Below are 14991 nucleotides of genomic sequence, written 5' to 3' on the forward strand. Positions count from 1 at the left end.
TCTGACATAATGAAGATTTGGGTCTACTTTTTCTTCTACTAGGCATAAAGTCTCTGGTCTAATTCCTAGGACTTTGATCCACTTTGAGTTTTGTGCATGGTGAGAGGTGTTTACTTTGATTTAAATGTATATGGATTTCCAGTTTTCCCAGCATCATTTGTTGAAGAGGCTATCTTTTCTCCAATGTGTGTTTTTGGTGCCTTTATCTAGTATGAGATAACTGTATTTATGTGGGTTCATTTCTGTGTCATCTATTCTGTACCATTGGTCTACAGGTCTATTTTGGTACCAATACCATGTCATGTTTTGTAACTATTGCTCTGTAGTATAGTTTAAGGCCTGATATAGTGATGCTTCCTGCTTCATTCTTCTTGCTAAGGATTGCTTTGGCTATTCTATGTCTCTTATTTTTCCAAATGAATTTCATTATTGCTTTTTCTATCTCTATAAGGAATGACATTGGGATTTTAATTGGAATCACATTTAATCTGTATAGCTCTTTTGGTAATATGACCATTTTGACAATATTAATTCTGCCTATCCAAGGGAATGGGAGATCTTTCCATCTTCTAATATCTTCTTCAATTTTTTTCTTTAGTGTTCTGTAGTTTTCATTGTAGAGGACTTTCACCTCTTTTGGTAAGTTGATTCCCACATATTTTATTTGTTTTGAGGCTATTGTGAATGGGGTAGTTTTCCTAATTTCTCTTCCAGAGAATTCATCACTGATGTATAGAAATGCATTTAATTTATGGGTATTGATTTTATATCCTGCTACTTTGCTAAATTCATTTACTAATTCTGGAAGTTTTCTGGTGGAATTTTTTGGATCTTCTAAGTACAGAATCATGTAGTGGGCAAACAATGATAGTTTGAGTTCTTCTTTTCCTATTAATATCCCTTTAATTTCTTTCATCTGTCTAATTGCTCTGGCTAGAGTTTCAAGAACTATGTTGAATAGAAGTGGTAAAAGAGGGCACATTTGTCTTGCTCCAATTTTTAGGGGGAATACTTTCAATTTTTCGCCATTTAGAATGATGTTGGCCTTGGGATTAGCATAGATAAGTTATACAATGTTGAGGTATATTTCTACTATCCCTAGTTTTTCTGGTGTTTTGAACCTATTTAAAAGGTGTATTGTGACATTTAATACATGTATACAACATGTAGTGATCAGATCAGGGTAACTGACATGTAATTCACCTCAGACGTATCATTCCTTTGTGGGAGAAACATTCAAAATCCTCTCTATTTGCTATTTTAAAATATCACTTAGTTTTTGTCAACCAGTTTTCTTACCGTATTGCAGAACATTAGGAGTTACTCTTCTCTACCAACTGTAGCCCTGCACTAGTTAACCATGCTCTCTCCAATCCTTCCTCCCCCACACTCTTCATTTGCTTTTATTTTTAACTGCTTTCTTGATTTTATTCCAAAAGTCACAAAACTAGAACAAGTTTAAACAAAAAACAAATTTGTTCTTACAAGTTTCAAAATCTGCATCCCCAGATGTTAGCCAGAAATTTCAAATACAAAATCTGAAACAGACTACAAATTCTCTGCATTGTACATGTGAAATATCAAGACATTTTTCAATAGTACAAATGTACTGATCACTAAAATTCAGAGTTAGAGATGAGTGAATCAGTGAACTGTGGTTTTCTTAACAAATAAAGCCGACTTTTTTTTTCTTTCACATATAAGTGAGAACATGTTGTATTTGTCTTTCTTTGCCTGACTTATATCACTCAACATAATACCTTCCAGCTTAATCCATGTGGCTGCAATTGACAGAATTTAGTTCTTTTTCATGGCTGAATAATACAGTAATAATATTCCACTGTGTGTATGTATACACACACACACACACACACACACACATACACACCATATTTTCTTTATTTATCCATCCATTAATGGACACCTGTCTATAGAATTAACTCTGCTTCCCTAACTGTTTAATATATAATATTTATGCTTAAATCCAGTTACTTAACTTTAAAGACGGGAATAGCCAATTTGTGAGAAGGCCACACTGCGAGGAACTGTGGTGGCCTCTAGGAGCTGACTGCAGCCCCTACTGATAGTCAGCAAGAAAGCAGGGACCTCAGACCCACAAACAAAAGAACTGAATTCCACCAACAACCACATGAGCTTATATAAGAACTCAAAGCTCTAAAAAGAAATGTATCCTGGTTGAAACTATGACTGGGGACTTGTGAGTCCTTGAGCAGAGGACCCAGTTAAGCCATGCCTGAACTGATGACTTAGGAACTGGAAGAAAATAAATGTTTTAAACTGATAACTGTGGTAATTTGTTACACAGCAAGAGAAAGACAATATATTATCCAACGTTTCTAGCCCTTGTCTGCTCCAGGATGTCATTTTCTTCCTGCTTCTAACCAACTTTTTACTTCTTTTCTTCTTCTTCTTCTTTTTATTTATTTATTAATTCTTTTTATTCGGACATGACTTTTGACTTTTAATCAACCAACCAACATATAAACCGTTTTTGCAGTAAGTACTGGATCCTTTAAGATCATTTTTGCTTCTTAGGCATCTCCAGAAAGGGTTTCAGAGAAGGAGTCAGTCTATTGTCCTATCTCCATTTTGCCTTTGAAGATCACCCTTCACTCTATGTTGTGAGTGAACTGGCAAGAGGAGCAGCAGGGAGATCAGTTAGATGATAGTGACTTAACTAGGGCATGGCGAGGAAACTAGACAGAAGCAGAGGGATTTGAGGGAAGGTAACAGAAGTGACCCTCAACTTAAGAATATATTGATAACCACTGCTGATATTATAGTAGCCAGGTAATATTCAGCATGTTTTCTTTTTCTTAATGCATATGTTTATAATAGTACATTTTTAGAGAATTGGAATAACATTTTGTTTTTATTCATTTATTTATTTACTTATTTTTGCGGTGCTGGAGATTGAACCCAGGACCTTGTACATGCAAGGTAAGTACTCTACTGACTGAGCTACAACCCCAGCCTTTGTTTTTTAATTTTATATTTTGACCCTTTACCCTTGTTGTGACTATTTATCTAAAGCACTAAATACCATTTAAAAACACATAAATAAATATAGTAATCTAGTGCATTTCTGGTTAAAATCTTGTGTCTGTGAGTATTTTAAATATATTTGATTTTTTTTCTAATTATAAAACCTAGTTTTACTTTATAGAAACCTATTCTATTTTTCCTTACCTTTTAGTTAAGCTTTAAAAAGAAATGTGTCTAAGTATTGTAATACTTAGGCTAATAACCTTCAGAAAGAAAACACTAGTTCTCAAAGCTATCAGTAGCATGTGAGTATGTGTTTCCCCAGGAGGTAGAATTATCATTTTTAAAGACCTGACAACTTTTATAGATCAGAAATTGCATAATATTTATTTTTACTCTGTACTTATTCAGTATTGCTGAGAATTTTTCATTATTTATTGTCTGTTCTTTTTTCTACCAGGGCACTGGCTTTTTTTTTTTTTTTAAATAAATCAACTTACACATGTCCTCTATACATTTAACCTGTTGCTATATAGTCACAGGTTATGCTTTCTATTTGTAATTTGACTTCTTACTTTTATTCTGTGCTCTGAAATCATTTTTAGTTTTCATGTATCTAAATTCATCTCTTTATTTTTCTTTGTCATTTCACCCTTTGCTCTTATGCTTAAAAATACTCTCATACTACAATAATAAAGGCATCCTTAAACTGTTTTTATGGTTGCCTTTAAAAAAAAACACACACACAAACTGTTATCTGAAAATCATTTTGTGTATAAAAACACGAGTCAAGCAATTTTTTTAAATCATGAAAATTTAAATTCATTAAATTTTTTCTAAGTATATTTTGGAAAATATGCTATCTGTACTAATCTGATCAAACACTTTCTAATCTCAAATTCTTTTTCCTTTAAACAAATGGGCCTTCAAACACAGACTTAACTGACATGACTACGATAGAAGCAAACTTAACGCTACCTCTAACCTTAGATTCAGTGGACAAGAAAAGCAAATCCTTGTCAAAGCAATTAAAACAACAAAAGGCTACAGCTTCTCATCACTCAGACAGTCCAATATAGCACCAGTGTAATCTGGGGAGGGTATCTTTATAGAATATTAAGTCTTTCTCGCTCATGGTAGAAAGAACATTTCCATCAGCAGTCTCAGATGGAAAGCACCAGTCTGCTCAGCAAAGGTAACTCACCAAAATCTTTCTAAATAACATCACTACAGATCAGCTACACTCTTGCATTTTGAACACAGTTGTTTATGTCTAAATAAGCAGATAAGATGTATCACTCAGCTTTATACTTAAATCCAATTGACTACAACTACTTTAATTGTCTCATTACAAAGTGGTTTCTGTTACGGGAACCCCAAAAGGAATTTGTTTAGGGAACTCTCCCAAAACACTGTTAAAGCAATAATGTATTAATCTATTATCATCAAAGGACAACCCCCACACTCCACAGGAAAAAAAAATGATAAGTAGAGGTTCTAGATAAGGTATACCATTATCAGGGAAACAAGCAGGCAACCTATCCAACATTCTATCAACGGGATAATATAGCTTCCTAGTTTTAGGATGTACACTGCATATGACTTGCATATGACACAAAAGTGACAAAAATGTTACTGAGTCAACTTAAATCCTGAAAAAGTCACTCTATTCTGTCCCAAAAGTATTTGTCTTGAGTTTTCTCTAATGAACCTAGAAGAGCCAACATATTTCATGAGGGCTAAAACTTTTTTAAAGGTTAATGGAAAAATATTTCTGAGGAAAAAATGCCTCCAAATAATATTTTAGTGGGTGGATTCGGCACATACCAGTGAATACCTTTGAGCTTAATCCAATTTTGAATTAAGCTAGAGTTCACCTTTAAGAAACAACCTGTTTCAAGTAAAACCCTGTATTAATAAGAAACATGGACTGTGAATACAAAAAAAAAAAAAGATATTATCAACTGAACTGTATCTAAATATTTTAGAAAGTTTTCCATAAGCTATCAGTAAATCTTTAAAATGAATGATCTTTTAAAAAATTTGTTAGTCATTCCTCTGTAAAAGCTAGCTTTTTATGTGTATGCCAAGCATAAAATTGCCCTATTACAAATTTAACAAAAACTTCACATTATAGTGTAACATTTTCTAGTACTTCAACATAATGACAATGATTTGAAGGATAAAAACACAGAATAGTCTACGTTCTGATACACTTCAGTATGATGAAGAAAGCCTGAGAAGCATACCAAAATTAGATCCACATTTTAAAGCTGCAGGTAATCAAGCAAGGAAAATAAATTGAGAAACCAGTCTATGTAATCACAATCACTTGCAAAACCATTTCAAGTATTTTTTCAATTGTAAGTGTTAGCAGTTTCTATGACTATAATCTTTAAAAAAAATCTTCCACTTCAAAAATTAAACGCACATGTACATTAACATTTTTTGTCTACTTATAGTTAGGTGCTAGCTATGCCAGATTAAAATTTCCTTCTTTCACTTTCCAATTCTGCATTCCCTTCTTTTAATTTTTGTATATTATGACTTCAAGTTAATTTTGTGTTATTTATCCATATAATGATTGGCTAGAAATTTGATCTTCAAAGCTACAGTGATGTAGAATTTGACAAAATGATGCAGAGTCACTTCATGACAACACAATATTTTTCACAAGGTTAATGTTACCTTTTCAGATGTTTTTCAAGGTTGGTTAATCATTGTACAAATATTCAATATTTAAGTGTCTCAACATTATAAATTTGTATATGTAACTCTTAACATAGCATATTGAAAATAAGATATAAAATGAACTGTTCATGGCTTGACAATATGTCATTAAGGCACCTAGTGCTGGCAACCTCAAATTTCTATCTTCCTCAACCTGTGTCATCCTAAAAGATCCAAGATTTAATAACCCTTGCCTAAAATGTTAATTTTTCATAGGGCAGAAATCACTTAGAGCAGAATTTCAAACTTAAGGAACTGATCAAATAGAAGAGAAGTTAACCTAAATATTACCATTACATTAATTTTCATGTAATTGACTTATCACCTGAGTGATCCATTACTAAGCAGAAACCAACTTTTTCCTAATGTATTTAAGTAGTTTTACACTGGCTCTGATGGATCTGGAGCTTCGTTCATTAGTGAGCCATCAAACCTTGGGCTACACTACAGTTTCTATTCTTCAGATTCTCATCATCTATGGTAACATGAGGCAGAACCACCTGTGTTAATTTGAAGAATTATGTCAGCTTTGTTATCCTCACAGTCGGGAAGGGATGTAAGAATATTCTTTGAAATTCCAAATTTGAACCATTATAGAACAGAGAAATTCTTAAAGTTTTAACAGTTTAGTTAATTTGTTGTTGTTTTGTTTTGGTACTGGGAATTGAACCCAGGGGTGCTTTACCACTGAGCTATATCTCCAGTCCATTTTTATTTTTTATTTTGAGACAAGGTCTCGCTAAGTTGTCCAGGCTAGCCTCAAACTTGTGATTCTCCTGTCTCAGCCTCCTGAGTAGCTAAATAGGCACACACCACTGCACCAAGCTCAATTTAGTTGTTTTAAACTGGCTTCAAATAGTTTAAACAATCTTTGGGGCACTCTTACATATTTCTGATCACTTAATAAACTGATTAGCTGTGGGAGACCAACCTCGCACGTGACTGAGTTAACTCCCCTGCTGGGCAATGTGGTGTCAGGCAACCATGCTACTAGACTGCCACACTCTTCTAGGGTTCAAGTGACTGTCTTCGTGCCTGGGCATGTCTTGCTACAGCCCCATGGGTGGAGCTAGGCTCATCTGTTCCTTTGTAATATTACCCCTTACCCTGTTTAGGATAGAATCTTCCATGGAAGTGCCTTGTATGTGTTCCCTTCTCTTACTGTGCCCTTGGGTGTGGCCAACCCAGGTTTTTAGTCAACCTGCTGACAGTGGACATCATGAAGATAGACTCAGCCCTCTGAAACCTGACCCCTTGCCTCATTTGAATAGCTTCTCCTCAATAAAACAGTCAGTATGTGCTCTCTCTATCTTCGGACCCTTAAGGTCAGAGGAGCGGTCACAGCGACCCCAAAGAAAAAGGTATTTGTGTCTCTTGTGTGGTTATTTCATGCAGCCCAGTTAGCCCTGTTTACCTGGAGTGACCCCTGAGCCTTTTAGTCCTGAGAACAGAAACCCGGCAATTAGCCTTTTTTTAATATATTCTTTTCATATTTGCAAAGGAGTTCCAGTATCATTTAGCAAGTTAAAAAAAATCAACACATAATACTAATAGCCAAAATATCTCTGTTTATTGTTTGTTTTAGAAATGTGTTTTTTCTTAAATAATGTTTTGGTTGTAATGGACACAATATCTTTATTTATTTATTTCTATGTGGTGCTGAGGATCGAACCCAGTGCCTCACACATGTGAGGCAAGTGCTCTACCACTGAGCTACAACCCCAGCCCAATATCTGTTTACTGATACAGCCTGTAGGCTATCTACAATGTGATTTCATGTCCAGTTAATCACTATATGACTTCCATATTCAAATATGTAATGTTCATATGTTCTTCAAAAACATGGCTAGTGTCAAAATATGATTCAAGAATAAACTATTCTTTAGTCACAATGTTCATGATAAAATATATCTGACAAAAAGTATAAGAATTAAATTTTTGGCAAGAGTACTTAGACTTTTATCACTTTTACAAAAGATGGGGAAAGGAGGACGGAAGGAAATCAACATTCATTACAAAATTACTAGAAACAGGTACTATGTTAAAATACTTTACACAAAACTTCAATCAATTTTAATGTTCCCTATGTTCTCTTATCAAGTTATTATAAGTCAATATATTCAAACATCAAAGGAATTAAATATACTCTCTTAGAATCCTGAACTGATTCCATTTTTTCTATGGTGTATATACAAAACTCATCACATTTTTCAACACTACTGTATAGTCCAAGGTCTCTCAGTCACATTAATTTCAATTATTCTCAGAAAGTTACCCTAAAAATACCATTAGCTCACTGAAATATTCTTTTCAAGAGGCTAGTTTAGTTGAGTCAAGAATTCAATTCTTACAAGCATGCACTGGTAATATCTGTTATTAATTTCATTATATATACATAAAGATGTGAGCTGCCAATCTTAAAGACTAAATATCCTTTGTTATGGCAATTTTCAGATTTAACCTCCTTTTTCAGTGCCTAGAGGTTGTAAGGAAGAGAAACAGGGTTAGAAATTAGATAGATTGAGCATTTTCAAAACCAAATGTTTTCATTCATTGATTTACAGTAAAATGGTCATTTCAGTGAAAACAGATGTTTTTAAGAGGGTACAGTGTCTAAAAGTCCAGTGCAAAATATCTTGATAAAATACATTTGAAAAAGAAATAAACTGAAATTGAGTTTTAAGCATTAAGAATACTATACATGAAATAAGACCATAAGCAACTTTATATTTATATTTAGTGATTTTAATTAAATAATAAAAATTCTAATGACTCAGCAAAATGTGGAAAATGTTTATAGCACTATTAAAGAAAACAACACAATAAAAATTTTATCAGTATAATATATAAATATTTGCATAGACATTAAAAGAATTAACTTTGAAAACAGCTGATCTGAGAGCTAACTGATTTGTAGATAATTGCTTTTTTATTTTTATAAGAATATTATATCAATAAAATGACAGTTTGAAAAATATCATCACTATATGAATCTGCAATGGTTTCGCCATTTTAAGGATATGAGTGTCTGTGTCTTAGTTTCCAGTTTTCTTTCAGGAAACCAAACACCACAACTCCCCTATATCCTCCACAATGTTTAAAGCAGCATCCAATGCCCAGACAGAACCAGTCAGTTCTACTGATGAACACCAAATGCAGACAACATAAAAATGAGAACTTACTGTTATTTGTTGGTTCAGGAAACCCAGCCTTTGGACCACTCCAGCCTTTGTTTTCCCCTGTCTGAAAGATTAAATCAATTGTTTAAATCCAGAGAAAAAGGCTTATTTACAAAATGAAATAAAATACTGACAATCAATTAAGCAAAGTAAGGGTAATGATTTCTCCTATGGTAGTTCTGTGCACTCTCTCCAAAGAGAAGATGGCTACAAGAGTAACTAATGGGGCCTGGGGTTGCAGCTCAGTGGTGGAGTGCTTGCCTCACACATAAAGCACTAGGTTAGATTTTTCAGCACCACATAAAAATAGATAGATAGATAGATAGACAGATAGATAGATAGAATAAAAAGGTATAAGAAAAAGAGTAACTAATGTAAACAGTATCATCTATCCCTTATCTATATTTGAATCTATTTCTAACTCTCCATCAACTTTCAACTGCACGTGTAAATTTACAATTGAAAGTATCAAAAAAGCCTAATATTGGTGCAGTGATGCACACCTGTAATCTCAGCAGCTTGAGAGGCTGAGGTGGAAGGATCATAAGTTCAAAGCAAACCTCAGCAATTTAGTGAGGCCCTAGAGCAACTTGGCAAGACCCTGTCTCAAAATAAAATACAACAGGGGCTTGGGACATGGCTCAGTGGTTAAGTGTGCCTGATTTCAATCCCTGGGGGGGGGGGGGAGAGAAAGGGGAAGGAGGGAAGGGAAGGGAGAGGGAAGGGAAGGGAAGGGAGAGGGAAGGGAAGGGGAGGAAAGGGAGACTAATATTAAGTGTAGTATGTATAAGATAGGCTAAGTAATTAAAAAATATTTAATTCATTTGTAAATAAACAATATTAGTAATCAGAAGTACTAAAGTGACTAAAGGAGCTTCTTTATCAATCCTAAAGTTAAATTAAGAATAGAAGTGTTAACAGGAACTTACCTCAACATTGTAAAAGCTATTTATTCTAAGCCTCAGGCAAGCATTATTCTAAATGGAGAAAAATGGAAGGCATTCCCTCTAAAATCTGGAACAAGACAGGAATGCCCTCTCTCACCACTTCTATTCAACATAGTTCTCTAAACACTGGCCAGAGCAATTAGACTAAAGAAATTAAAGGCATAAAGATAGGAAAAGAAGAATTTAAATTAGCACTATTTGCGGCTGACATGATCCTACACCTAGCAGACCCAAAAGGTTCTACCAGGAAATTTCTAGAACTAGTAAATGAATTCAGCAAAGTGGCAGGATGTAAAATCAACACCCATAAATCAAAGGCATTCCTGTGTATCAGTGACAAATCCTCTGAAATGGAAATGAGGACAACTACCCCATTCACAATATCCTCAAAAAAAAAAAAAAATACTTGGGAATCAACCTAACAAAAGAGGCGAAAAACCTTTACAACGAAAACTACAGAACCCTAAAGAGAGAAATAGAAGAAGACCTTAGAAGATGGAAAGATATACCTTGTTCATGGATAAGCAGAATTAATATCATTAAGATGGCCATATTACCAAAAGTACTCTATAGGTTCAATGCAATGCCAATCAAAATTCCTCGCAGAAATAGAAAAAGCAATCATGGAATTCATCTGGAAAAATAAAAGATCCAGAATAGCTAAAGCAATTCTAAGCAGGAAGAGTGAAACAGATGGTATAGCAATACCAGATTTTAAACTATTCTACAGAGCAACAATAACAAAAACAGCATGGTACTGGTACCAAACAGGTGGATGGACCAATGGTACAGAACAGAGGACACAGAGACCAATCCACAAAATTATAACTACCTTATATTAGACAAAGGTGCTAAAAGCATGCAATGGAGAAAGGATAGCATCTTCAACAAATGGTGCTGGGAGAACTGGAAATCCTTATGCAACAAAATGAAATTGAATCCCTTTCTCTCACCATGCACAGAAGTTAACTCAAAATGGATCAAGGAGCTAGGAATCAAACCAGAGACTCTGCATCTAATAGAAGAAAAAGTTGGCCCTAATCTCCATCTCGTGGGGTCGGGCTCCAAATTCCTTAATAGGACACCTATAGCATAAGAGTTAAAATCAAGAATCAATAAATGGGACACATTCAAACTAAAAAGTTTTTTCTCAGCAAGAGAAATAATAAGTGAGGTAAATAGGGAGCCTACATCCTGGGAACAAATTTTTACCCCTCATACTTCAGATAGAGCTCTAACCTCCAGAGTACACAAAGAACTCAAAAAATTAAACAACAAGAAAACAAATAACCCAATCAACAAATGGGCCAAGGACCTGAACAGACACTTCTCAGAGGAGGATATACAATCAATCAACAAATACATGCAAAAATGCTCACCATCTCTAGCAATCAGAGAAATGCAAATTAAAACCACTCTAAAATACTATCTCACTCCAGTAAGAATGGCAGCCATTATGAAGTCAAACAATAACAAGTGCTGGCGAGGATGTGGGGAAATAGGTACACTTGTACATTGCTGGTGGGACTGCAAATTGGTTCAGCCTATTTGGAAAGCAGTATGGAGATTCCTTGGAAAGCTGGGAATGGAACCACCATTTGACCCAGCTATTCCCCTTCTCAGACTATACCCAAAAGACCTAAAAAGAGCATACTACAAGGACACAGCTACATCAATGTTCATAGCAGCACAATTCACAATAGCTAGACTGTGGAACCAACCTAGATGCCCTTCAATAGATGAATGGATAAAAAAAAAAATGTGGCATTTATACACAATGGAATATTACTCAGCACTAAAAAAATAACAATCATGGCATTTGCAGGGAAATGGATGGTATTACAGCAGATTATGCTAAGTGAAGTTAGCTAATCTCTAAAAAATAAATGCCGAATGTCTTCTTTGATATAAGGGAGGTGACTCAAAACAGAGTAGGGAGGAAGAGCATGAGAAGAAAATTACCACTAAATAGGGACGAGAGGTGGGAGGGAATGGGAGGGAGAAAGGGAATTGCATGGAAGATGGAAGGAGACCCTCATTGTTATACAAAATTACATATAAGAGGATGTGAGGGGGAAGGAAAAAAAAAGAGAGAGAAATGTGTCACAGTAGATTGGGTAAAGAGAGGTGATGGAAGGGGAGGAGAGGGGAGGGAAGGGGAGGGAGGATAGGGAGGGCAGCAGAATACAACAGACACTAGTATTGCTTTATTTATAAACGTGGCTATATAACCAATGTGATTCTGCAATCTGTACACGTGGAAAAATAAGAATTCATACCCCATTTGAATCAAACGTATGATATGTCATGATCATTGTATTGTCTTGAGCAACTAATAAAAAAAAAAAAAAGAATAGAAGTGTTACTTTATCCATTCTGGGAAAGTCCTGACTTTCACCAAAAACATAATTTTAGCAAAGAGTTAACCAAATGGCTTTCAAATTTTTTCTCTTCTTTATCTCTTTCATTTTTATTATACATCTTAAGGATAACAAGATACAATAGCAGAACAAAAGAAAATAAAGAATTCTGAAAAACAAGTTGAAACTAACGGAAATGTGCAAAATGTATAACAATGAGGGTCTCCTTCCATCTTCCGTGAAACTAACGGAAATGTGCAAAAGTGGCCTCAATGGAAAGGGACTATTTGCAGATAAATAGCACGGTATATTAGAAACAACGAACAGCTTCAAATGAGCATCTCTTTCTTCCTTTAATTATCTCTTTTATCTCCTTAAAACACAAATCCTGTCTTCTTCCACACTTCACACCTGCAAGATCACTACTGTAATCTTCTACTACAAAATGCTAACACAGGCATCCTTCACAGGACAAAAACTGCTGTATAACAAAATAGGCTGACAGAGGTAATAGTTACCAGCTGACACTTAAGACACTTAAGTATGGTTGGTAATGTGCTAGGTATTTTACATTGATAGAGATCATCTCATTTTCATTCTCATAAAAATCTCATAAGATGATATTAATATTCAACTTCACAGAGAAGCAAACTAGGGTTAGAGATGCTCAATAGTTAGTCTGAGGTTATACAGCTAACATGTAGAAGTGTTAGGATGTCAAACAGAGCTTTTTGAGAAAACAGTAATCATACTAGTTAGTACCTTTTCATTTGGAACGAAAGAAAAAGCTGAAGAAAAAAATGAATAGAAAGCATGGATTAAGTGTGAACTGTGCATCTAAGAAAGAGAAGAAAGAGGGGCTGGCATTGTGGCTCAGTGGCAGAGCACTTGCCTAGCATGTGTGAGGTTCTGGGTTCGATCCTCAGCACCACATAAAAATAAATAAATAAATGGGTGAATAAATAAATAAATTAATCAAGGTGTTGTGTCCAACTACAACTAAAAAATAAATATTAAAAAAAAATAGCTCCTGGGGATGTGGCTCAAGCCGTAGCGCGCTCGCCTGGCATGCGTGCGGCCCGGGTTCAATCCTCAGCACCACATACAAACAAAAATGTTGTGTCCGCCAAATACTAAAAAATAAATATTAAAATCTCTCTCTCTCTCTCACTCTCTCTCATTCTCTCTTAAAAAAAAATAGCTCCAACACTGTTTGTACTTATTGAACAACTAACACTATTTAAGTTCTTAGAAAAATATTTATGTTTCAGGAATTCTAGAGCAGTTCCACAATTAGCCTCAGGACTCTGTCTAGACTTTCCAAATTAATAAATTACATTTTTTAAATGTAGAATTTTAAAAAAAAACTATTACATAATTGTATTAATTTCTCTGTCCTTTACCTTGCTTTTTGATTTTAACTATATATTTGAAACAGTGAAGTAACAATTTTCATCTGAGAGCTAAGTCTAATATTGAAAATTCTCACCCTTTTAAGAGAATATGAGGAAATAAAGTCAACAGGAACAAAGTTAAAGTGATTATTAATTGTTGAGAGCCACAGCCAAAGCAGCCCCAGCAAACTTCCAGCTGATTGGCTCCTCTGCAGTGATGCTCATTGGGTTGTTTCCCTGCCTTTTCAGACCATGGAGCTGCTCATTGGGGGATTCTTTTGGCTCCATCCACACGACCCAGACAATCGGCCTCAAGGGCAGGAAGAGTGCCGGTTGAGGTGCTTATGGAAGAGCCGGTGGTGGCAGTTGGGCTCGGAGGGAATTCCTGAAGAGCTCGCGTGTGTGTTCTAAAAATAAAGTTCGTTCCTGCTTGATAAGTGGCTCGTGAATTGTGCCCAGCCAGACTGCAGCATCTGGCGGCCGGCATTTGGTGGCCCGCACGCACTTAACGACTGAGGATAAGTTATAAGGTAAACTGCTCGCCTCTGAGGGCAGGGCGAGAGGATGGGTAGCCATTTTAAGATTCTTCTTTCGTTTTGTTTCGCTTTTGTTTTAAGTTGCCTGTCCCAGGAGATGGGTGAGACAGAAGAAAAACTGCTCACATCTGAGGAAAAACTATTTACATCTGAGAAACAGATAGGGAGAAAGAATGGATGTACATTTCAGGAGGATAGAAAGGCTGTCATAATGAATTTTTGTTCCATTTTTGTTTCATTTTGTCTCGGTTTTGTTTTGCATTATCTTAGTGAGGAGTATCTTTGTCACGGAAATATGGAATTAAAAATTAGTAAAAAACAAACCGAAAAAATGTTAAGTAAATTTTTAGGGAAGGAGGCACCCAGTAATATCAAGAACAATTAGGGCATACGTTGAAGATTTAAAAAGGATAGAAAAGGAAAGCCCAGGAACTCTGCCAGTTGACACATTACTGTTATGGACATTGGTACAATCTTGTTTACTTAGTCAAGGAGAAGACATTTTAGATCAAGTAAAAGAGGAGGCCTCTCAAGATTGTCAGAAAGGGGAAGAAAGTTTAGAGCAGAAAAAGCCATCAAGGGAAAAGGTACAACAGGAGACTGCTACTAATACCTTTCTATCACCAGAGGGCGTAAGTGTCCAACCAACAGCTCCACCTCCATATGCTGGGAGACCCCCAACCCCCACAGTTGGTAGATGGGACCCTGAGACAGGACCTCAAACATTAGTATGCCCTGTATTTGAGCAGGTAGGAGGGCAGCAAATTCACCATGCTTTAGATTTCAAAACAGTGAAGCAGCTAAAAGAGGCTATAACAACCTATGGTCCTCAAGCATCC

At 35.4% G+C, this 14991-nt stretch overlaps 1 protein-coding gene across 22 annotated transcripts in view; it reads right to left on the minus strand.

Moving 5' to 3' along the window:
• STAU2 (staufen double-stranded RNA binding protein 2) overlaps positions 1-14991 on the minus strand; it is a 333473-nt gene that overhangs the window by 150820 nt on the left and 167662 nt on the right. For all 22 annotated transcript variants that reach the window (XR_014018766.1, XM_081266105.1, XM_081266100.1 and 19 more), the window contains one exon: positions 8919-8979. Coding sequence is in view for 21 of the 22 variants with exons in the window: in XM_081266105.1 (XP_081122231.1) it covers positions 8919-8979 (61 nt within the window). In the remaining variant the exon portion in view is untranslated. The remainder of the gene's footprint in view (positions 1-8918; positions 8980-14991) is intronic.

This window comes from Spermophilus citellus (genome assembly GCF_964194105.1).
Source record: "Spermophilus citellus genome assembly, chromosome: 14".
Taxonomy (NCBI): domain Eukaryota; kingdom Metazoa; phylum Chordata; class Mammalia; order Rodentia; family Sciuridae; genus Spermophilus; species Spermophilus citellus.